Source organism: Colius striatus, chromosome 20 (assembly GCF_028858725.1).
Source record: "Colius striatus isolate bColStr4 chromosome 20, bColStr4.1.hap1, whole genome shotgun sequence".
NCBI classification, from domain to species: Eukaryota; Metazoa; Chordata; class Aves; order Coliiformes; family Coliidae; genus Colius; species Colius striatus.
In genome coordinates this window covers 6,903,023-6,926,105 of record NC_084778.1, presented here as the reverse complement: position 1 = coordinate 6,926,105, position 23,083 = coordinate 6,903,023, and the positions used below count along the sequence as shown (strand labels likewise).

General features: G+C 47.3%; 1 protein-coding gene, 1 long non-coding RNA gene and 2 other non-coding genes across 5 annotated transcripts; 1 reads left to right on the top strand and 3 right to left on the bottom strand.

Moving 5' to 3' along the window:
• Window positions 1-450: 450 nt before the first annotated feature.
• LOC133627350 (uncharacterized) lies at window positions 451-3,318 on the bottom strand. 2 transcript variants are annotated; one of them, XR_009820106.1, is made up of 6 exons: window positions 3,234-3,318; window positions 2,230-2,253; window positions 1,685-1,762; window positions 987-1,096; window positions 703-759; window positions 451-604 (listed from the first exon to the last, which is right to left on the bottom strand). It is a non-coding gene; the product is annotated as an uncharacterized LOC133627350 (long non-coding RNA). The 2 variants fall into 2 exon arrangements; XR_009820105.1 differs by lacking the exon at window positions 703-759.
• Window positions 681-754, bottom strand: LOC133627408 (small nucleolar RNA SNORD65). The gene has a single exon (XR_009820152.1). It is a non-coding gene; the product is annotated as a small nucleolar RNA SNORD65 (small nucleolar RNA).
• LOC133627404 (small nucleolar RNA SNORD49) lies at window positions 1,887-1,961 on the bottom strand. The gene has a single exon (XR_009820148.1). It is a non-coding gene; the product is annotated as a small nucleolar RNA SNORD49 (small nucleolar RNA).
• Window positions 3,319-4,115: 797 nt separating the features above from the next.
• HEATR6 (HEAT repeat containing 6) lies at window positions 4,116-21,049 on the top strand. The gene is made up of 20 exons (XM_062012235.1): window positions 4,116-4,318; window positions 5,221-5,328; window positions 5,735-5,875; window positions 6,825-6,940; window positions 7,535-7,649; window positions 7,899-8,000; window positions 8,397-8,534; window positions 9,945-10,225; window positions 10,607-10,784; window positions 11,077-11,283; window positions 11,836-11,935; window positions 12,160-12,518; window positions 13,520-13,642; window positions 14,138-14,224; window positions 15,219-15,353; window positions 16,519-16,641; window positions 17,474-17,598; window positions 18,253-18,349; window positions 18,761-18,965; window positions 19,393-21,049. The coding sequence occupies exons 1-20, from the start codon at window positions 4,124-4,126 to the stop codon at window positions 19,935-19,937; spliced, it is 3,480 nt and encodes a 1,159-aa protein (XP_061868219.1). The 5' UTR covers window positions 4,116-4,123; the 3' UTR covers window positions 19,938-21,049.
• Window positions 21,050-23,083: the final 2,034 nt, after the last annotated feature.

Sequence of the window (23,083 nt, the reverse complement as noted above, 5' to 3'; positions counted from 1 at the left end):
TCTCCTTTTCTCCACATTTAACTTTAGATTTCCAACAGTTGGACCATTATTTGGAATAGATGCAAATGCTACTGCTGCAGGAACAAATTCTGCTCTCTCTGTAGCCAACTTTAAAGTTGAAGCCAAAATAAAGCAGCAGCAAGTCTGGAAGAAGCTACAGAAATAGTTGCATTTGCTCTTTGAGGTATTAAAAGTCTGAGCTCTTTAGTAATTACAGCAACAGTATTACTTGTTTAAACTGTTTAAAGCCAAGTAAATTACCAAACAGCAGACAGAATGCTTACACAACTAAGCCTCATTTCCATTATCTGCAGTAATTAGATCACAGTGCTTATACATCTACTTTATTATAGTGAATTACTTGGAGTGCTCAGTATTCATTATAAACGTGTTGCCTAATGGGAAGTCATTCCTTAATGCAGTAAAGTGACAAAACCAGACTCAGGAGGGGTTATTTGAGAGAATTTTAATAAGTTTATAACAAAAACCGTTACTGGTTTACCATTTTTTAACATCTTAGTGCAGAAAAACACAACAGTGTTTACAAACACTAGTCCCCAGGTTCCTGCAAGTTGTTTTATGGGATTCCTTCTTCATCAGACACCTGTAACACAACAGCATGGGTAAGTTCATTGCTTAACACCCAAGTATTACAATCCATTTGTTAATTGGAGGGATATCATCAGAAAAACCTTTGCTCACCACCAGACAATCTGCCGGTAATTCCAGCAAGTTTTGGTTAGTTTCATCATGTGATATCTTTAGGGAAATGGAGACAATTGTAGCAGCATGACCTTTATGCCTTTGTTCTTCAGTGCTATCAACAAAACTATACAGTGCAGAGACAGCTACTCTTATGCATTTACTACCTGTATTTTTAGTCTCATTTTGGCTTAGAACTTTCTATGAAGAGCCAATGAGAAGATTCTCAACTAGACAATGTTTAATACCATGTAAACTAACAGCACACCAAATATTAAACTCACCCAGAAACCATCTCCTGCTCTTGCTGCCTGTCTTCCACAGGACTTGTGAAGGGCTATAGCATCAACTGGTAGATTCAGTAATAATTAGCACATGGCAGCAGACCTGCAAGCTATACAGGAATAGAGATACCAAGAAATAGATATTAGACTTTACACTTTGAGGAAGAAAGGAGAGAAAGCAGATTCATTCAAGCTATGAAGTATGAACCCAACAAAACGTGCATTTTAAGTTTCTGACAGCGTATAAACCTCACTCATTCTCAATCTAGAATCATAGAATGGTACAGGGTTGGAAAGGACCTTTAGAGATCATCTAGTCCAATCCCCCTGCTAAAGCAGCTTCACCTACATCAGGTCACACAGGAACATGTCCAGGTGGGTTTGGAAACCTAAAAAAGAGCCTCCACACCCTCCCTGGGCAGCCTGGGCCAGGGCTCCCTCACCTCAACAGTACAAGAACTTTTCCTTATGTTTTATGGAACTGTTTGTGTTCCAGATTTTTCCCTTTACCCCCTGTCCTGTCACTGGATACAACAGAAAATAGTGCTGCCCCAACCTCCTCATACCCACCATTGAGATATTTGTAAATACTGAGACCCCCCAGACAGCCCCAGGTCCAACAGCCTTTCTTCAAAAGGAAGATGCTAGATTCCATATTGTATGAAGCTCTACACGGTCCAGTGAAATCCATCATTTACCTTCACATTAGAGCCACCTCCACACAGTGACCTGCTCTGAGCACCAAACGGGTCCCATTGATGGGGAAAAAACAGGCTCTGCAGATAAATTCAAACAGGTGGATGTAAAACTGTGTTAAGATGATTACAAGAGCACTTTTCACAGAAAGTAAGTATTAAGAAAAGTTGCCTGAACTCAAAATTCTGCAGGCATGTAGCTGTATTTCAGACAAATAAGAAGGTTATCGTCAGTTCTCGCATCTGACGGCACTTCCTATTCAGGGTTATCATCATCAACAGCCAACAGCGATTGGATTACTTAACATCACTAGTTGTTACATCTTGAACCAGATATTTTCACCTTTATAAGCGGCATTACCTGTGTTATCTTAATGGTACATAAAGATTAGTTTTAATTAGCCTTTGACTTTTCAGGATGTAACTGTTACAGGTTATTTCTGACTAACAGGCTTGTTTTTAACTGTGTTACATCATAAACATCTCAGTAAAGGCCTGGAGCTTTCTTAACTTTGCACACCTTAGGACAAAAGAAACTTTTAACTTACTGTTTATTTCAGGACATCTTTCTGCTGTGGGAATAAAAACAAAAGAAGCATTACTAGAATACTCTTCAGTGGTAATTTTAGAATATGATAAAGCAGGCTTATCCAGGGAAAAAAGCTTCACATAAACAAAACCCTCACAAAACCAGAGCCTCACTAGCAACAGTGTGCTTGTAATTCCACCCATGTTTTGGCAGTGTATGATATCACAAATATTTGCATCAGACAACTTTTAGTAGTTAGTGATCCTCTCTAAACTGCACCCAGTGGCTGAGGGAAAACAATCACTCTCTACTACTATCTGAAAGGTCATAGTGAGATGGGAGGTCAGTCACTTTTCCCAAGTGACAAATGATAGGACAAGAGGAAATAGCCTCAAGTTGCACCAGGGGAGGTTTAGATTTGAGTGAGGAAGAACTTTTTCATGAAAAGGGTTGTTATACACTGTCCCAAGCTGCCCTGGGACATGGGGGAGAGTCCCCAGCCCTGGTGATATTTAAAAGCTGTATAGATTAAGGGACGAAATTTAGCGTTGGGCTTGGCAACATGAGGTTAAGGAATGGACCTGATAATCTTAAAGGTCTTTTCCAACTAAACAATTTTATGATTCTATGATATCCCTTACACAGTTTTCATTTACTATACGGGCAATTTTTAAATCGAAATCCCACACAACACCAGTTTTAATATTGTTCATTGCACTAACCTCAGAGGCACTACCTCCACAGTCCTTATAGGGGGAGCTGTAAGGAGCCTAGCAAGACTCTGCATGTGACACCGAGAGCAGCAAGGGCCCAGTCTACAGGCAGCCAGGAGGCTCATGAAGCACAGATAACCGACTGAGAATGTGCTTTACCCGCCCGAGTCTCTAGTTACAAGCTCCACGAGGTCATCAAAGGCATCGCCCCCTCCCTGCAGCTCAGGGCAACAGGAGAAATACGCAGCGGCGCCTCACGCACACACACCCCAACCTCCCGGGCCTCCCAACCAGACCCCTTCGAACTTACCGGGGAGCCGTGTCGGCAGCCCCAGCGCCGCTCCGGCCCCGCTCGGGAGCGCCCGGTGCCGGTACTCGCCTCCATGCTCGGCCTGTGGGGACAATGGCCGTCAGGCGCCGCGAGCTCCCAGGCCACAGCGCGACTCGCCTGCCCTCATACCCCCTTCCCTTGAATGGTCAGGCCCAGCTCCAGCGGCGCTGGGGACGGGGAGGCACGGCGGCTGCCACCACTGCCAGGGGCGGGGGGAGAAAGGCCTCCATATCGGCTCCGCAACACAAAGGCCATCCCTCGCTCCAAGAGCGAGCTACCCCAGGCTGCGACCCTCGCGTCCTCTCTGCCCGCCTTCCACGCGGCCCTGCCCGCCACGGCCCCACTCGCGACAGCCGCATTCTCACCTCTCACAGCCACGCGGGGCGAAAAGGCGGCAATCCCCGCGGCGGCCGCTTATAAACGCTTGGGAGGTACCACCCCTCGGAAAGGGGGTGTGCCGAGCCGTGCCACTGCTCCAGCAAGGCGGGGGGCGTAAGCGAGGCGAGCATCGCCGCGGTGCGGCCCGGGAGGGAACTGTAGGGGCTCGTTTGTGCCGGTGCGACCCCGGTTTAGGCACCGCTGCACTCGGGGGGCCGCAGGGAAGTGGGTTCGTTAAGACCGGCCCTTCAGTTACGTTACAATTACTGCAGCTAAAACTCTCCCTCGAGGTTTTTGTATCCTCGGGCATCTCCTTCACGGCGGCTGTGGCTGCAGTTATTCCATGACACGCGGGTAACTCGGTTGCTGAGTGTGAGGCCGCCCGCTCCTCGCTCTGCCCTGCCCGGGCGCCGTGCGGGCTCCCGCCGCGCTCCCCGCTCGCCCCGGAAGTGCTGCCGGTTGCCATAGAGCCGCTGCCGGGAACGTGGAAGATGGCGGCGGCGGGTGCCGAGGAGCCGGAGCCCGGCGGCTCGTTCCGCCGCTACCTGGTGCGGTTGGGAGCCCTGAGGCCTCAGCCCGGCGCGGAACGGCCCGACGGCAGCCTCCGCACCGAGCTCCACCTGCTCTTCGACCAGCTCATCTCCGAGAGCTGCGGGCCGGCGCCGGCGGCCGAGCCCAGCGCGCAGGTACCGCGGGGCCGGAGCACGGGCCGGGGCTGTCGGCGCACGGAGGCTCGGGGCGGGGCGCAGGGGCAGCTCCGCGCGTGTTCACGGTCCGGCGTGGGGCTGCCCGCAGCCGCCCCGCTCCTCGGCTCCCACGCTGCAGGCCGTGGGTTTTCCTGCACGCTTCCACCGCGCTCCCCACGCTCGTTCCCGCTTCCCTTCCCCGCCTTTAGGTGGCTGCTGAGCTCCGCCGCCGTGTGCCGGAGCCCCGCCGGGCGGCAGGGCCACCAAGATGATCAGGGGACTGGAGCATCTTCCTTGTGAGGAAAGGCTGCGGGACCTGGGGCTGTTCAGGCTGAAGGAGACTGAGGGGGGAGCTCATTAATAGATACAAATATCTGAGTGGTGTGTGTCAGGAGGCTCGGGCTGCACTTTGTTGTATCCAGTGACAGGACAAGGGGTAAAGTGAAGAATCGGGAACACAAACAGTTCCATTTGAACATAAGTAAAAAGTCTTGTACTGTTGAGGTGAGGGAGCCCTGGCCCAGGCTGCCCAGGGAGGTTGTGGAGGCTCCTTCTCAGGAGGTTTCCAAACCCACCTGGACACATACCTATGTGACCTGATCTTGGTGGGACCTGCTTTGGCTAGGGGATTGGGAAAGACTTTCAACATCATCAAGTCCAACCTCTCACCTCACACTACCAAACCCACCACTAAACCATCAGCAACCTCTGCATCGGGGTGAAGGTCTGTGGGTAAATGAGGGGAAGCTCACTCCCTGGGGTTTCATTACATTGTCTGTATGTGTCAGTGTTAGTGGTATCCACACGCAGAGCTGGCTGTGTGATCAAAGTCATAGCTGATGATGTGGTTTCCACCTTAGCTTTGTAGTCTCCAAATAATAAACAGAGGCTTTCCTTTCCAGGATGTTTGCGCTCTACTAGTTCAAGCCTGTCAGCTGGTTCACCTCAATCAGGAACATCTTGTCAGCAAAGTTTGTCAACTTATCCATCACTTACTTAACAGATTCCAGGTACAATATTGTAGCCTTGTCCCTCCTTTCCCTGCATGCTGACTCCCTGGTCCCACACTAAGCAAAGGAAGCTTTCTGTGTTTTATGAGGCTATGGAGCTCACCTTTGTGCTGAGTTTCCTGCATTTTCATTGATTCACTTATTTATTTTTTGGTGAGGTTCTGATCCATGGCTCTGGTGTGGTTCCTCATGTGAAACCAGCTCCCAGTCAGAAGTAATAAACAATCAGAAATACTCTTGGCTTTAGGATACTTGTGTTCATTTACCTATTTCTTAACTGATCTTGTGGTTGTGTGTAGTTTTAACAGCCAGATCACCAGGATCTGTAGCCAGCATATCTGCATATATTGCCTCCAGCAGCACATAATGATGTTTTCTTGACCACGGTCCTTTTCTGTTACAACAGGTGATGGTTGATGAACGGAGCTTGCATTTCCTTCTCTCCTACTGCATCTCCGCTCTTAAGCAGTGCAGCTCTTGGACACATGTTGAAATTCTGCAAGCCTTAGCAGCTGTTGTTTACAATAATGGACCTAAATGTCAGAAAGTAAGTTTACAAGCTTCAGAGAAAGCAACCACAAAAATAATTGCACCCTTTTCCTGTTTCTACTATTTTTTTCCCTAAAAGAAGGAATCAAAAAGTATCATGTTCTCAAACTGATATACCTTTCATGCTAAGATTAGGTGCCATGTAAATAGTGATTGATATCTAATGGAAAAGTGGAATTTCAGGTGTGATAATCAGGAGTAACTACTAATATTCAAGATATAGCAAGATTCTTCCCATGCTGAACACCTTGGTGCCTGGAGGCTGCAGCTATAGGCACCAGCTATCACCTGGCTTGAGCCAAAGGCCTACTGTTAAAGAAGGACCCTAGACTTAAAAGGTCTGCAGACCAACATTCCTGATATGACTGTGTATAAGGCAGGAAGAACATGGGAAGCTTCAAATTGCACATTACTCAGCAGAGTCCTCTGAAGACCCTGAAATATACCCTGTAACCAGATCAGGCCTTTAGTGTGAGGTGGGCTCAAAGCTATTGCAAAATGGAGACTCTCAGGTGTCAGTCCTGAGGTTTGTATGAAGCTCTGTCTTGCTGCAGTGTGACTGATAGTGTTTGATACATGGAACTCTCCTGCTGCCACCAGCTCTTGGCAGCTTCTGCTGTTGGGCTGAAGTGCAGGGTGTTGATGCTGGCCTTTTGGGAGCTGCCAGCTTGTGTGGGTTTGTAGCCTGTGTAACCACAGCAGTTTGCTACAGCAGTTGGCTGGGATAAGCTGGGATTGAGTCTGAACTGTGCTCACACTCAATACTTTTCTGCTACAAAATAAGAAAACTTTGAAAGTGAGTATCTTGGTGGTGTTTCTTACAAACCTGATCTGTCTGTGGAATCTGAAATTGCCTGAGAAATCCTTTCTTGTTCTGTAGGTATGTTTAGCTCAGGAGGCCAAGCCAAGAGCACTGAGCCCTAATGACTTTTGGTGCTTTGTTTTAGTATCTCCCAGATTTGCTGGGCAAGACTGGGCTCCTGGTGCAGTTCAGTGACTCTGCTCAGCCAGATGTGGAACTCAGGAGAGCAGCAGTTCGCAGCATGGCCAACCTCTGCCTCAGGTGTGTACAGACCCTTTCAGAGGGGGACTGGATGCTTTAGTAGATGCACATATGCCAGTGTGGACTATTGCTCTGCTCTGTTTGTGCTGGACCACTGAGGTGTATATGTGTGAATTTGAAATCTAAATCTTAATGCTTCAATATATTGTGTCATGAGTGAATAAAACCATAAACTCTTAGTCTTCCAGAAATAATGTGACAGAGATTAGTTTAAGGGAGAAAGGAAAAAGTGTTAAGCTGTCTGGTCCCCGCAGTCATTCTTTGTGTTGGTTTTGCATAACAAATGGTCAGCTACAAGTGTTTATAGTAATTGTCAGTTACTCTTTTCCAATTCATCCATTTTTCTCATTCCATGTGTGAAAAGCATTTCTAGGCATGACAGAGCAAGTCTAAGGCACCCTCTGCACCAGTTCTTTGTGCAGAAGGTTTCCTTGTTGTTCTTTGTAGTGGCAAAGCTGATCCCTTTCAAAGAGCCAGCCAGCCAGCCATGGCTGTGCTCATCAGTCCACCAAAGGGCTGAGATCTGAGGTTGTGCAACTATAAATCTGCGGGACAGACTATAAACCAGTCTGTCTCCTCCTGCTTTAATTGCAGTGTGCCTGGACAGCCATGCTTGGATGAGTCCTACAGAAATGTCTGTTTTCAAACTTTTCTAAGTGTTCTGCAGTCTTCAAAAACCTCTGATATAGATGACATCACTTTTTGCATGGTAAGTGTCACTCTAGTTGTGTAGAGTACTCTGATGAGGAGATTGTGCTTACTGGAGTGTGTGAAATGTGGAGTGTTGTCAACTGAGATTTTGCTTAAATAGTCTTCATTTGTTATTTAAGTAAACATCAGTAACTGTCCCAGTAATTACGTTGAGCAAAACCATAATTAACTAGAAGGTCACTTGAAAGGTGTGAACCTTCAGTGTTGTTGGAAGAAAAAGCAAGTAATGCTGTGTTTTCATTTCTAGTTACTGCAAAATGCACTGAAAGGCATCCAGTCACTTCTCAATGGTGGGAAGATGAAACTGATGCAAACTGACCAAATTGGATCTCTTTTTGCAGTATTAAAGGTAAATACTTAAATCCACCTTATGACAGAGGCAGGTGCTGGAAGGTGAATGGTCCAGATACTTGTTAAGTGGGAAACAGTAGATGAGAAAGGAGTGGAGAAGCCTGAATGTGGGGCAGAACGTAGTGTGAGATGTAAAGTAAATGATCTTGAGTTTCTCTTGCAGTGTCTTCACTGTGTTTCCCACAAGAATGTGTGAGAAGGGAGGCTCAGTTTTTAGGACCTACTTAAAATCCTTCTAGATACAGTTAAATTTCATACTGCTGTTACATAGTGTGGGGAGAGACAAGGCTTAGTGGAAGGGTCACAAACCCAACTGAAAACTGATGAGCACCTGAGTAAATATCTTTGTGCGTCTGAGAAGGGAAGGCTGATAACATCCTTGTTTCTGTTCTAGAAATGTATGTTTCATGGGCTGCCAGGACTGAGCATAGAGACGCCCACAGCCTTGTACCCAGCTCCTCTGCCACAGTATGATAAAAGGTTGCCTGTCAAACAGGAGCAGTTGGACCCACCTGCCTCTAAGCAGACGGGGGTGAGTTGAAATGAGACCAGTTCTGCTGCATGCTCAGAGTTGTGTGTGTATTTCTTGTGGTTGTGTGGTACCTGATGTGGTATTAGTGGCTCATAGGCTCTTTGCATTCTGAGTATGTGATACATTTCACATTCTTTGCTTTAAGTCCCAGAATGGTGGGGGATTGGAAGGGCCCTGCAGAGCTCATCCAGCCCAACCCCTGCTCAAGCAGGTTCCCCTCGCTCAGGGGGCACAGGAACGTGTCCAAGTAGGTTTGGAAACCTCCCAAGAAGGAGCCTCCACACCCTCCCTGAGCAGCCTGGACCAGGGCTCCCTCACCTCAACAATACCTTTCTCCTCCTGTTCCAGTGGCACTGCCTGTGTTCCACTTGTGCCTCTTCCCCCTTGTCCTGTCACTGGGCACCACGGAAAAAACCTGGCCCCATCCTCTCAACATCCACCCTTTAGGTATTGATAAGCATTGATAAAAGTATTCAAGGTTTTGATTATAAACCTCTGCTCTGAGTACAATTGCTTCACACACTCAGACAACAAGAGCAAAGATGTGTGCAGGGGCTGGTTTTCCCAGGTTGAGCTGTGTGTATTCATTACTCTATGGTCAAGAACTCCTGGCCCACAGACTTGGCATTGGTGTGTGCAGACTTGCCAAAGGTTTTATTTTATAAGTTACATTTTCTCTTCTTACACTTGCACAATTGTTTGACTCTTTCTTAGGAAAGTCAAGTTCATCTAGAAACTCCTTTCCTTCTCCCTCTCCTATCTGTTTTGCTTAATCCAGGTTATTTTTTAACCCTGTGGACATTTTGGATTACTGATTATCTGAAAGCCATTAGAGAAAATAAAATCATATAGTCATATTGGCTTCTTTCTTTGTAGGTGTTAAATACCTACTGTAAATCCAAACGAACCACAGAAGTATTTCTTGTTCTTCTTCCTTAATCACTTTGTGTGATTTTTAACTGAAATCTTTTGCTTTCCTGATGAAGAAGCCAAACTCATTTTTTTGAGGCTATTACCTTACAGTAAGGTACTACTGCACTGGTGTTACTTTTATTACAGATAAGCAGAGTTTGCAAACTCTCAGGTAATGCAGAAGTGACTGTTTCTGTGTGAACAGCGTTGCACAGACATATCACTGCATTCATGTGCAGTATTGCCACTTCAGAGGAATGCTAAATAGCTCTGATGACTCCTGGTTAGACTAAATCTCGTCTAAAAACTCGTTGAGAAGCCTGTATGATTTGATGTTGATGTGCTACTCGAAGGACATGGTTTATTATATTAAACCCTGCTTTTATTCTGGATTATCCTGTAGTTCTGTTTTCAGCTGAGGCCTTTTCCCTTTGGCTTTACTCTGAGATGTGTGCACATCTTTCTAGATATGAAAAAATAATCTGGTTTTCACCTTAGAACCGAAGAAAAAAGTCCAAAGGGAAACAAAGGAAGGGAGAAGGAAGAGAAGAGTTGAGTGATGCAGGAAGTGAATCAGTCCTTGGAGCAGACATGCTGAAGTTACAGGTGGGGGACGTGCGGAACGGCCCGTGTGCGGCTCCTCGGGCTCGAGCGGCAGAGGCAGTGTCTGTGCCTGCTGGGAAGGATCACACCTCTGCACCTTACACCAGCTGGAAGAGAGTCAGCAGCAGTGAGTCCGAGTATTCTGATGCTGAGGGTGGAATACAGAGCAAAACGAGGTGACTGTCGTTCGTGGTAAACATTAAGCCTGGTGGCAGAGTGCACTGTTGTTTGTAACAGTTGAAGCTCACATGGGTTGTGAGAACGTGCCTTTTGTCTCTGTACATCTGGCACAGTTCTGATGTGTGGAAAGACTCGGAATCCTAGTGCTTTGTCCTTCATCAAAACTGTAGGGGAAATCACTTTCCCTTTTGACTTATGTGGTGATACAAGAAAATTGGAAGGCACTAATTTGTATTGGTTTAGAAGTCAATTTGTTCTTTGTCTTCTTGTTCTTGGTCTAAAAACATTCTCACAGCTAGACACTGGTAAAAGTCAATGAAAGAGGTTGAGTCCATTGCTCTTCAACTATTTTATTGACCTTTCTCTTTGCTTTTAAGATCCTATCAAGCCAATGTTCGTCAAGGGGCTCTGGCCTGTTTCCTCTCTGCTATCAAATCACTAGAAAAAAGAATTCTTTATGGCTACTGGTCAGCATTTGTTCCTGATGCCCCTGGTATTGGCAGCCCCCAGTCAGTGTCCCTGATGACTATTGCTCTAAAGGACCCTTCCCCAAAGGTAAGGCAATTCTGAGTGCAAAAAGCATTGTGTTTTTCCCATGTTAAGAGTCTTCTCTAGTCACCTGTAGGTACCTTGGCTAGTGTATCTGTGTTCCATGGGCACTGTGCCACAAGAAATAAAAGTATGGAAACAAAAGGATTGTTTGTATACTGTTTAAAGTGATGAAAAGAAGATAGTTGGAGCTGAATTTTCTCTTGCTGGACAAAGAGACTTCTCATACATTTGAAAGCTCTCCCTCAGCTCACAGGAGGCGTTAAAAGCAGGCCACAGAAATGTTTTCTCATTTCAGACCCGTGCCTGTGCTCTTCAAGTTCTCTCAGCCATCCTGGAAGGCTCCAAGCAGTTCCTTTCTGTTGCTGAAGATGCTTATGATCACAAGAGAGCTTTTACCCCCTTCTCTGTGACCATCGCTTCCAGCATCCGGGAGCTGCACCGCTGCCTGCTGCTGGCCCTGGTGGCAGAGTCCTCTTCTCAAACACTGACACAAATAATCAAGGTACTTGTACTGTAAATGTTTCAAATGCTGCCCAAAGGATGGTAATTGGTCTCCAGATTAAGTCCTGAAGAAGGATTGCACAGAAATCATTGAGGACTGTTGAGGACTGAGGAGGTGAGGGGAAATAGACTGTTGTCATCTCACATTGAGTCTTTCTACAGAGTCCTAGAGCTTCTTTCCTGTTCAGGATAATTCTTTTGTTCCTGCATTTCTTTTGCCTAGTCTTTTTGGAGCTGACTGAACCTATGAAATGATTCTGAAAGCTCACATTGGCTTTAAAACTGGAATCCAAATTGGCAAGAAAAAAGGTTTTTGTGGGCTGTTGAAATCCCTTGGTCTTAATGCAGGGTCACAGCAGTTAAATACTTGTCCTTGGGAGCCAAGTTTGTCACAGGTTCTCAAACAGCAGGTAACTTGGGCATTTGTTTTCAGGTGCTCTCAGATAATTAGCTGTCTAAATGACCTAAATTGCAAATGTAAAGACAAATGTGTTGAAGGCCAGGCTGACATTGTAACCACCACTCCACATGTATATTCCTTTGTGTCTTTCAGTGCCTTGCAAATTTGGTGTCAAATGCACCATACAGCCGGTTGAAACCTGGGCTGCTGATGAGAGTTTGGAACCAGATAAAGCCCTACATTTCTCATAAAGGTTTGCATTCTGTTTGGCTGGAGCCTCTTTGTGTTCTACCTTAATGCAGCATTGGCTATTAGAAAATAGTTGTGGATTACCCCCCTGCCCTGTGCTTCATAAGCATGGATGGTTATCAAATGATATGTTATGATCTGCCTTGTCTGAAAGCTGAAGGAAAGATGCTGATGTGTCAGGAGATGGTAACATGTTTTTTTCTTCCCCTGTCCTGTTCTTTCTTGCAGATGTTAATGTTCGAGTTTCTAGTCTCACGTTATTAGGGGCTATAGTGTCTGCCCAGGCACCTTTACCAGAGGTTCAGTTACTTCTGCAGCAGCCCAGTTCTTCAGGGTTAAATAACAGTGGCAGCACAACCCCTCACTGTCTGAGTTCTTCTGAGCAGTGGAGAAAAGCCCTGCCCTCAGAAGGGGAACCTGCAGAGAACCAAGCATCATGTGCCTCTCCAGAGCCATGCTGGCTGCTCCGGCTCTGCGTTTCCATCGTTGTCGTGCCCAGAGAGGATTCCTGCTCTGACACTGAGGGCAGCTTTCCATCCTTTGCCAGTGTTTATGAGCCATGTCCCCTTCGCCTGGAGTCCTTACAGGTGAGGGTGACCAGCTGGCTTGGGAAACAAATCTAGAATCATAGCAGTAGGGATTGGAAGGGACCTCCAAACCAAAAAAGGACCAGCTTGGTACAACAGCAAATTGCCTCATGTCAGCCAAACCTGAGTTGTGGGCTGCCTTTGCTCCTGGCTCGTTCAGTGGGGATTAGGCTAAAGCATCTGGACCTGCTTCTGCAGGGAGGTTGGACTAGATGATCTCTAAAAGGTCCCTTCCAACCCTACCATTCTGTGGTTCTATGATCTGCTTGTGCAGAGTGTCTGAACTTCTGTGACTGAAAGAGCAGTAATGTTTTAATTTGGTGCCTGTGACCACAGCATAACACTCTCATAGTAAACCTGCTGCAGCAAGTTCGTCTGCCAAGTTCAGGTGACATTTACCTTTGTAATTTTAAAACATGGTTTAATTGTGTGTGCTGGCATTTGGTGAAGGCTGAGCCTTCCCCATGCAGACTCCTTCAGACACAATCTAAATTGAGCTTTTGCTGGAAAACAATGGGGAAGAATCTTGCAGTCACAGAACAGCCTGCAGGGAACTAGGGAGTGATGCTGGAGTGGCTAAAGGAGTACCTGTGGATGCTGAGGCTTGGCCTTGGTTTTCTTCATGTAACCACAGAGAAGAATAAGATTTTGCAATGTGCATCCACAGGAGTTTCAGTTACAGGAGTTACAGAATGTGTTGCTCATACAGGAGCTGTTGCTTATTTTTTTAGCTACAGGAGACTTCATAGTAGATAATTCTTTGTGTTGTTACTCAACAGTGCTTTTGTGGCCTGTTTTTTTTTAACTAGACAGTAGAATCTGGGAGGATTTTAATTAGCTCTAGTATTCTAGAAGTTGTGTGGCCAAGGTGTATCTGTTACAACAGAGTTTAGTGTATGGTCCCGGTGTTGATTAGCCCATTAACATCCTCTCTGTGTGTATTTGGGGTATTTTGGTTTAAGAGAAGGAAAAAAACACTGAATGGAATTTCTTTTGTTTAGGTGTTGGCTCTTCTTGTAAAAGGTTATTTCCCTATGGCTCAGAGCTATTTCCTAGAACTTGGAGAAGTGGCATGCAGATGCATGGAAGAAATGGATCCATCTATTCAGCTTCATGGAGCCAAAGTAAGAGCATAAGGAAACATCAACATTGTTTTACCAGGTCAATTTTATGGCTGTTTGGAGCATGTAGGTGCATGAGCATGTAACACACCCTAGAGAGCTGGTGCCTGCTGTAGCTTCTGGGGAAATGCACTAGAAATGCACCTTCTGCTTCCACATCTGGATTGTCAGGGGATTTGGATTGTCAGGGTTGCTCTGCTGAGCCACCAGGAAGCTTAAGGACTAGAACTCTGGCTCTTCCCTGATTTAGCATCAGCTGGTGCAGGGGTTGTAGTCTGTCAGCAAAAGGAAAGCTCAGAGAGGTTTCCTCTCTGTGCAGAAGTTTGTTATGCTGTTCTAGTTGGAGACTTTGTCTAAGATAGAATGGAGTCCAAAACAATGCTCAATCTTCTATTTTTGTTCCCTGGATAAGTGTAGTCCTAGGTGAAGGTTGCTATAGTTCCATGGTACTTGAGTCATCCCCGATAAAGACCTCATTGCTTTTTGTTTCCTTTGCAGCTTCTGGAGGAGCTGGGCACGGGTGTGCTGCAGCAGTACAAACCTGATGCAGCTGTTGCCCCTGGTCAGAGAGTGCCAGTCAGTGTGGTAAGTGTGTGAGCTCCCCTGGGGATCCCACTTCACTCTGGAAAGTCACTAGTGTGGATACAGATAAATCAATGGCAGGAAAGCAGAAAGGGACTCAGTACCCTGCAGCTTTGTAAGTGCTGATGTGTACAGCTTCTGTAGGCTTCTTGCATTACCTTGGCATTTGTTCTTGTCTGTAGGCAGGTGTTTGGGGTTTTTTCTTTTACATGATGTTGTCACTTCCCCTCTGCTTTTCCTCATCCCTCCTCTTCCTGCCTGCTGTAAGTCAGAAAGCTGAAAGGGCAGCACTGAAGTTGCAGATGCTGTTACTCCTGACACACACCTTTAGAGTTCTGGTGAATTTGCATTGTTCCAACAGCTGATCTGCAAGTCCTGCCTGCTCACAAGTGCAGAGAGAGTGGCCAGAACCATCATAGGTGTGATTTCAGAGAAATTCCATTGTTTGAGGCCGTTTGTTGGTTAAGTTTGCAGAAGCTGAGGAGCTGGCATTCTAGGAGCAGTGTAGGCCTGTTTAAATCCTGCTTCTGGGAACAGAAGGCAAGTTTAAAACTTTCTTTGGCATATGCAATGTTCTAAGCCAGTCACCAGTGACCCTACAAGATAGGAGGCCTGTGCAGTATCACCAGCTTCCTGTTACTTGATATGAATGTAAATTGTCAGGCAAATGAACTACCCAGCTGTGTGGATTCAAGAGTGGGACCATAATTCTACCCAATGCCATCTCACCTGAGGGTGTGTGGCCTTGAGAAGAACTTGGTGAAGAAGAACAGGCAGAACTTGGTGAATAAGGACTTGACAGCAGTACTAAAACATCTCTCTAAAGTTTCTGAATGCAAAATGTTTTAGACTTCCAAACAGTTGTAATCACTTCCACATGTGGTTATGCTGCCTCTTATGAGTATGTGGTAAAGATGATCATAGGAAAACAATCTATTTGAGAACTGAGGCATAATTGCTGAGTTTCAGTAGGTAAAGCTGGCTGCTGCTTCTGTAGGTTGTGACTTTCTGGACTCTGATGCTGCATGGCCCCTTACCTGGCATTCTGCAGAGCTCTCCACACGCCACTCTTCAGACAAGTGCCTGTGATGCCCTGTCCTCCATCCTGCCCGAGGCTTTCAGCAGTCTGCAGGTAAGGGAGCACTCCTTAACTCTGCTCCTTTTACTTCCTGAGGCTTTGTTCTTGTCTACCACGTTGTAGTAGTGTAAAGCCTTTAAAAACCTGTCAGGAGAGGGTAGAGAAACCTTCTACCCTCTTATTTTTTTTACATTCTGTACAAGTTGTAACTGTTGAAGGCTGGAAAAGGAAATGTTGGGAGTAATTAGTCTGTCAAAACAATTAAGCTGTGGGTCACAGAAGCTGTTTGGCTCTGCCACGAATACTCAGCCTTGGCAATGATGCACTAGAGATGGAAGTCGAGTTTCATTGCATGAGGGAGGAGTGAGGGGTTGTTGTTTTGCTGGTGAAGTGTTTGAAGAGACAGCTGAGCTAACAGCCATGGGCTGACATTGTTCATCAGTTTACATGCATGTTTTTCCTTTTGGCTGGCTTTTAAAACACTGAGCTGCAGTGATTGCCCTGGCACAAGCAAACAAATGTGTTGGCCTTACTCCTTCTGCAACCTGAAATATGCTTTTAAACATGAAAGCCTTGGCAGTGTGTTGCCACTGCATTGTGCAGCTCCTTTTATGTCACTGTGCCCTTCTTGATGGGAGTACTCTGCCAGATCTCATTTGCCCAAGAATTGCCAGTACAGCAGTATCTCTGGAATTCTCTCTCTGGGTTCTCCAAGTACAGCACGTACTTCATCACCCTGTACTTTGATCCCATAAGCTCTCTTGTCCTTCTGGCCAAGTGGGGTCAAGTCAGTGCCCACTCTGACCTTTTGCTCTGATGAAACAAAGATCTTTGTCATGGGTTGGTAAACTGACAATCTGCCCAGGATGAACTCGATCTGCCTGGCTGTCCTTGTTAATGAAGGGGAAAGAGTGAAGTAAGACAGGAAAAAGCAGCCTGTCCAGTCTGTGTTACCTCTGATGGGCTATGCCTTCTGCATTTGGATGATAGTTGAGATTTTGGTTTCCTTTGTGGTCTTATTTAACAGCAACAAGATGGTGTTTGCAGGAAGCATTCCCATCTCCTTTGTGGCATCTTGAAGTGCCAGTCAACTTACTTGAAATGACAGAGTCTGAACAGCAGCTTCTATAGCTTCTTCACATTGGAGCTTGCCAGTTGGCTTTGTGTGACAGAGATGCTTTCAGTTTCTCTCCATTGCCATGGCTGCTTGTCTTTGCAGAATGAGCAGCAGATACTGTGTGTCACTCTGCTGCTGGGGCTGAACCACAGTGAGAACCCACTGGTGAAAGCTGCTGCTGCCCGTGCGCTCGGAGTCTACATCCTCTTCCCTTGCCTCCGCCAGGTCAGCACTGGCCCCTTTCTCTTACCTTGAGCCATTTGATCATGGCTTTGATGAACCATAAGATGTGAGCCTTGAGTTCTTTTAGAATGAATTGACCTGCCTTCTTGATTTGGATCTATGGTGGGTGTATAACTGTCTCCAGGCCTGCTGTTGCCTTCTGAGTGGTGGACAGAACCAGTGCAGTTTTAAGTGAGGTGAAGCAGAAGCCAGAGTGCCTCATAAGTGATAAGAGCAAAAGAGGGGGAGGTCAGGATCTTCCCCAAGCACCCAGAGACAGAGGTGGGTTGGCACAAATGAGCTGCGGGAGATGAGGTAGAGCTGGGGAGAAGGGAACAGCTATATAGCACTCTATAGAGTTTAACAAGTTTTTAGTGGGAAAGCTTCAGTTTCAAACAAGCCTCAGTAGTAAAGGTTATATAGAGAGAAATGCTGTCTACAAAAGAATTGATCTTAGCTTAGCTGAGCTGGAAGACTCTGGTTTTGCTACATGACCTTAAATAGTGATTGTAGCAAAGGATTTGTAAGATGGACAGTCCAGGTAATTACATTACAATCCAAAGTAACTAAAGCATCAGTGAAATGAAATAATACATTGAAACCTTCCAGCAACAGCTCACTTGAGAGTGCGGTGAACATGGTCAGTGTGCAGGCTCTGGCTGTTAATGAAAGATCAGACAAAGCTGCACAGAGAGCACCATAAACAAGGTAAAGGTTGTCACCTGAACAAGAAGAGCATGAGAACAGAGCTGGTGGCTGTGCAGTTATCATTTTCCCTAGAAAGGCCAGATTGTGCATGTGTAACTGAGGAAATCAGCAGAGTTTTCTTTGGTAGGATGTGATGTTTGTGGCAGACACAGCAAACGCCATCCTGAATTCCCTCCATGACAAGTCTCCCAACGTGCGTGCCAAAGCAGCCTGGTCCCTGGGCAACCTCACAGACACTCTCATCATCAACCAGTACGTGAGCACACACCTCTGCCCTGGCACTCCTCTCTACCCCTCTTCTTATGCTGTCACACAGTGTGTACTGACCTCCTTAGCATCAAAAAAAGCCCAGATTTGGCTTGGATGCCTGTTGGTCACCCACTCCAACCCATTGTGAGTAGCCCCTGTCCATAGAGGGCTGAGTTCTACTCAGCTGCTTGAGGTTTGGGCCTTTCTAATCATTACTACTGGGATACAGTCCAAGTTCACTCATCAGTTTTCTGTTTCCTGTATGTAGCTATGTGTAACTGCACATTCCCTGATTGCTTTCAACATGACTCAGAAGTGAAACAACTAAATATTTAACACTCCCTCACGCCAAAGACTCAAAGAGTCTGCCCCACTGTTACATTTTTAACAGGGGAGATAGTTATCCTATATTCCCCCTCTGAGCAATTCATTGCCCTCTGTCTTTTATTACAGACTTAATGCATTGCTAACTGGCTTTCTTACATTAATAGTTTGGTTTTAAATTAATAAACATAGTGGTCACATGTAGTAAGGCCTGCCTTACATATTAGCCTTCTGAAGAGTGAAGGTTGTCTGTGTGCTGCTGGAAAGGACTTTATGGCATCTTTGGGGATGGGTCACCCCCAGCTGACACTCACAGTGGGATCTTTCTCCCAGGGAAACCATGGGACACAGCTTTCACGAGGAATTTTCTGATCTGCTGCTGCTGAAAATGTTACGGTCTGCGACTGAAGCATCCAAGGACAGAGACAAGGTATGGCTGAGGGGAAGGAGGGAGGGTGCAGCTCCTCTGCTGTAGTTAACTCTTCCATGATTATATAAGAGTAAGGGGTTACTTTGAGGTTGTTTTGCCCCAACAGACAGGGAGCTGCAGCTCAGCATCCTCCCTTGAGCGTGGGTGTTTGGAGCTTTCCCATGTTGTTGGACCTGCAGGATGTTTGATTGGGCTTTTCCAAGGGGGGTGATGAGTTGGCTTTATTTTCTCCAGGGTGACCACTTGCAGAGAACAATCTTTCTGATGGCATTTAGGAAGTTATCAGGGGATAAGACTCCAGAGTGATCCCAGCTAGGCTCCTTGGTGGTCCTGGCTTGACAAAAGCTTTGCCCATAAGCTGAAAGCCAGAATGGTCTTTATTGCTTTTTTGATGTGTTGTGTGTGTCCCAGGTAAAGAGCAATGCAGTCAGGGCCCTTGGGAACGTGCTTCATTTCCTTCAGCCACATCACATAGCAAACCCCAGGTTCAGGGAAGCCATTGAGGAGTCTCTCCAGGCCCTGATCTCCACTGTTGAGAGCGAGGCCACAATGAAGGTGCGCTGGAACGCCTGCTACGCCCTGGGCAACGTCTTCAAGAACCCTGCCTTGCCTCTTGGTGAGTTACTTGTCCCACTGGCTTGGGATTTGCTCAGCAAGTTGTGGTTTTGATGAGAAGGAAGAGGGGAGAAAGCAGACTGAGCTGAATCGTGCTGTTGTAGCCTTCCCAGAGCTCTTGCCAGTGAAACAGGCCCAGGTCCTGCGAGGTGCAGCCGTGCTGTGTGTGGTCGGCTCTGTCACATCAGAGAAGGGTGTGAGGATGGGATTATAGCTGTGAATCGATGCAAAAAGTTCCTCTTCAGAACTGTTTTTAACTAGTTTCTCATTTCCTAACCTCTGATTTTCTCATTTAGACCAGAATAAACACAGTCAATGTCAGCCCATTGAATATGTAAGGATCCATTCACAGCTGTGGGTGTTTGAGCTGATAGAAAAGGAGGGGTTTTTGGTTAGGTTGAGCTTTTTTGGTTTTGATTTGTTTTTAGGAGAGGCTCCTTGGACCACACAAGCATACAATGCACTTTCCTCAGTAGTGAAGTCCTGCAAGAATTTTAAAGTCCGAATCAAATCAGCCATGGCTCTGTCCATCCCCAGCAAGAGGGAGTGCTATGGCTCCAGCCAGCAGTTCTGTCACATCTGGAGTGCCTTGGTGGTGGCCTTGCAGAAGAGTGAGGACACTGAGGACTTTCTGGAATTCAAGTACAGTGCCAGCCTCAGGACACAGATCTGCCAGGCTCTGCTTCATTTGTTAAGTCTGGCAAAGGGCACGGACCTGCCAGTCATTTGGGAAACCTTAAAGCAGAACGAGGACAGGATCAGATGCTGTGTCTTGCAGTACCTGAGAGCTGGAGCTGAAGAGAACGAGGCAGGAGCACACACGGATTCGTGGGAGAGGGAGAGAGTTGTGAAAGGAGCTATTGAACATCTGGGGGGGATAGAGCTGGAGGGCAAAGCCAGGGCACGAGTGTCTGTTTATCTGGAAGATGTCTTGAGGAACCATGACCATGCCACTGAATTAACTGAGGCTTAGAAACAAACACCTGTGTCAGCAGCTGGTCACTCACCCTTCTGACTGGGTACAGAGGGGACACGCTGCTGTGGCTGGCATGGGGCACCCAGAAGAAGTTTCCTCTTGCTGGTATTACACAATTTAACATACATTTATTTTGAGCTTTATTGTCCCCTGTGCTGGGCCCTGGGGAGGCTGCAGCTCCAGGGCTGTTCAGTGCTGGGCCCCTCACTCACTGCCACAGGGACACTGAGGGGCTGCAGCTCCAGGGCTGTTCAGTGCTGGGCCCCTCACTCACTGCCGCAGGGACACTGAGGGGCTGCAGCGTGGCCAGAGCCGGGCACAGAGCTGGGGAAGGGGCTGGAGCACAGGGGTGCTGGGCAGGGGCTGAGGGAATGGGGGTGTTGAACCTGGAGAAGAGGAGGCTGAGGGGAGACAGGAGCACTCCCTGACAGGAGGCTGCAGTGAGCTGGGGGCCAGTGTCTTCTCCCAAGTAACAAGTGACAGGGCAAGTCAAGTTGCACCAGGGAAGGTTTAGATTGGAGACTGGGAGCAATTTCTTCCCCAAAAGGACTATAAAGCCCTGGCCCAGGCTGCCCATGGTGGTGCAGGAGTCCCCATCCCTGCAAGGATTCCAAAGCCATGGTGCTGAGGGGTGTGGGTTAGTGACAAGTCCCTGTTAAGTTTACAGTTGAACTCAGTGATCTTCAAAGTCTTTTCCAACCTAGGCAGTTCTGCTACTAAAATCATTCCTGATGCCTGGTGACAAGATCTGCAGAACTTAAAAGTTTTAATTTCTTCCTAATCCTTGTGTTGAGTGAACTCTGGAGTTGTCCTCACTTGGTTTTGTTTGTACACTTGAGCGTTACTGTGTCACCACCTGGAAAACAGATGCCTTTTCCTCCTATGTGTGTTTCATAAAACCAGCCTCTTCTCTCAGCTTATCTGAAGGCATTTTGTTACTATTGCTGCTGCATTCAAAATCGTGTTTGCAAAGGAGGGGTCTGGAAGAATTGGGGCTTTCTGAGCACTGCAAATGTTGTCACTCGTGTTCCTGCAATAAACCCAAATATGCCAATATTTGAATAATAGCTTAGAGCAAACACACTTTGCCTTTACCCCTCTATGTTGCTGATGTCCTACACCTGGCCTGCACCTCCCTCCTGCCTGCACTCATCCTGCCTTCCAAAACCATGAAATTCCTTGTTTCCAGGTGGATGGTGCAGTGCTGCATGAGCCAGAAACTCCAAAGTAGGTCCTCAAGGCTGGCATTTTGACTCTTTAAGCAGTGCTGCCCCTGGGGCTCTGTCACCTTCCTGGGGGAGGGGTGGTGGTGTCCTAAACTGTATGTGGGGTTGTTTCTGTTCCTGAAGCTCTCTCCCCATTCCTACCTGATGATGTTACTCTCTGTTTGCTGTGTGCTTACTGTGCTGATAGCTGCTGGAGGACTGAGCTCTCTGATGTTGCTGGGGACAAAGCACTGCCTCCAGGAATGAGCCACTCTGAGGGGCACTTTGGAGAGTCGAGTGCCTCTGGGTGGATGTTTGAACAGAGCTCAGCACAAGCCCTGGCTGTTGTAAAAGCTCTTTGGGATACAAACTTGGTCTGCTTTGTTTTTCCATCCTCATTGCTGCTTTCAGTGGGGCTCAAGGAGTATGAGACTCTCCCTTTGGAGTCGTGGAGTTGTCCTTGCTGGGTGTACAAGGCCCCTTCCCTGTACCAAGGGGCTTCTCCCCCGTCTCAGCTGCAGCAGGAGAAGGGCTGAGCACTACCCCCGCCCCAGGCCCATCCTGCCTGCCTTGTACAGCCATATTCTGCCTCTAGAAGAAATCTACCCCATTACCACTAAGAACACCCCTGTGCCCAGGTTTCTTGCCCAGGTTTGCCCCTCTGCCTGAGGGGTGAGGCAGCTGTGGGACTTTGCCTGATGTGTGGTCAGGGTAGCAGTTCTGTCTCTGCCCTCGTGTCAGTACTTGGAAGAGGACTCCTGAGGGCAGAAATCCCCATTGATGCAAGAATTGCATTGCTTTGGAAAGAGTTTTGCCTTTGTGCCCAGAATTACATGGGATTCTGTGCACAGATGTAGTGTGTCTGCCCATGGAGCTGCCCCTGTGCCACTGCAGAGCCATGAGCCTGGATCCCCATGGCACAAGGAGGGGGCTGCATGGGCACCCTGCAACCACACCAGAAGCACCTGCTTCACTCCCACCGCTGAGAAATCCACCCCCAAGGATATTTTATGTGCCCCAGGAAGCAGATGGGACCTGCTGGAACTCTCCACAGCACATAACCAACCTCTTCAGTTTTAATACATCTCCTGTGAAGTCTCACCTGGCTCCTGAAACACCAAAGAGCTGCTGAGGAGATGTGGACTTGTGCTCTGAGCAGCACTGGTCAAGTGATGGAGGCAAACAGAGCTGGAGGGGATGAATGAACCATCTGCTGAGCGTGCCTGCTCCACAGGGGAACCACATCTGAGTAACCACATCCAGTGTTTCACCTCATACTGAGGAACCTGCAGCTTTTCTCAGACAGGAAGATGTTTTCATTGTGGGAGCAGTAGTTTGTAGGTAGCCTGGGCTGAAGGCAGCGTGAGCAGTTTTCTCCATGTGAGTTATCTGTTTGATGAGGAGTCCAGCTTATTACTGGGTGCTAAAGTAGAAGGGGTTCAGCATCTTGAAGGGGTTCAAGGTGCTGACCCTTTTCCTCAACATTGGGAATATTTGGGTGTGGAGTTTGGGGTTTATGGTCTCACCCCCCACGCTTGTTACAAACCTCCTGCCTGCACAGACAATATAAGGCAGATCCTGCATTGGTGCCAACAGAAGATCCTTCTCCCAACTTCTGGACACCCTTAGCTGACCCTCTGAGGGGAAAAATGGTGTGTGCACAGGGCAGAGTGGAGAGGCAGGAGCTGTTTTTCCATCCAGCACATCCTGAAGATGAGACAAACACATTATTGGCTCTGCCCAACAGCACAGGGCACAGAAACCTCTCCTGCCAGCACAAGGACAGTGCTGGGGAGCAATGCTGTAGGAGGCTGGAGGGGGCAGCTGTGGAGATTCAGGCCTAATTTCTGTGGGACACCACTATAAAGCTGCTGTGTGGGGCCCAGGGTCGGTCATGGGGCTCAGCTGTGCCTCTGCTGCTGCTGGAGGCACCTGGGT

What these genes read in the sequence shown, in the direction of transcription:
- HEATR6 (XM_062012235.1), top strand. Translation starts at nt 4,124, where the DNA reads ATGGCGGCGGCGGGTGCCGAGGAGCCGGAGCCCGGCGGCTCGTTCCGC. An exon ending in ATGACATCACTTTTTGCATG is followed by an intron (nt 7,650 to 7,898) that starts GTAAGTGTCACT and finishes TTTCATTTCTAG; the next exon opens with TTACTGCAAAATGCACTGAA. An exon ending in CTGCCTCTAAGCAGACGGGG is followed by an intron (nt 8,535 to 9,944) that starts GTGAGTTGAAAT and finishes TTTTCACCTTAG; the next exon opens with AACCGAAGAAAAAAGTCCAA.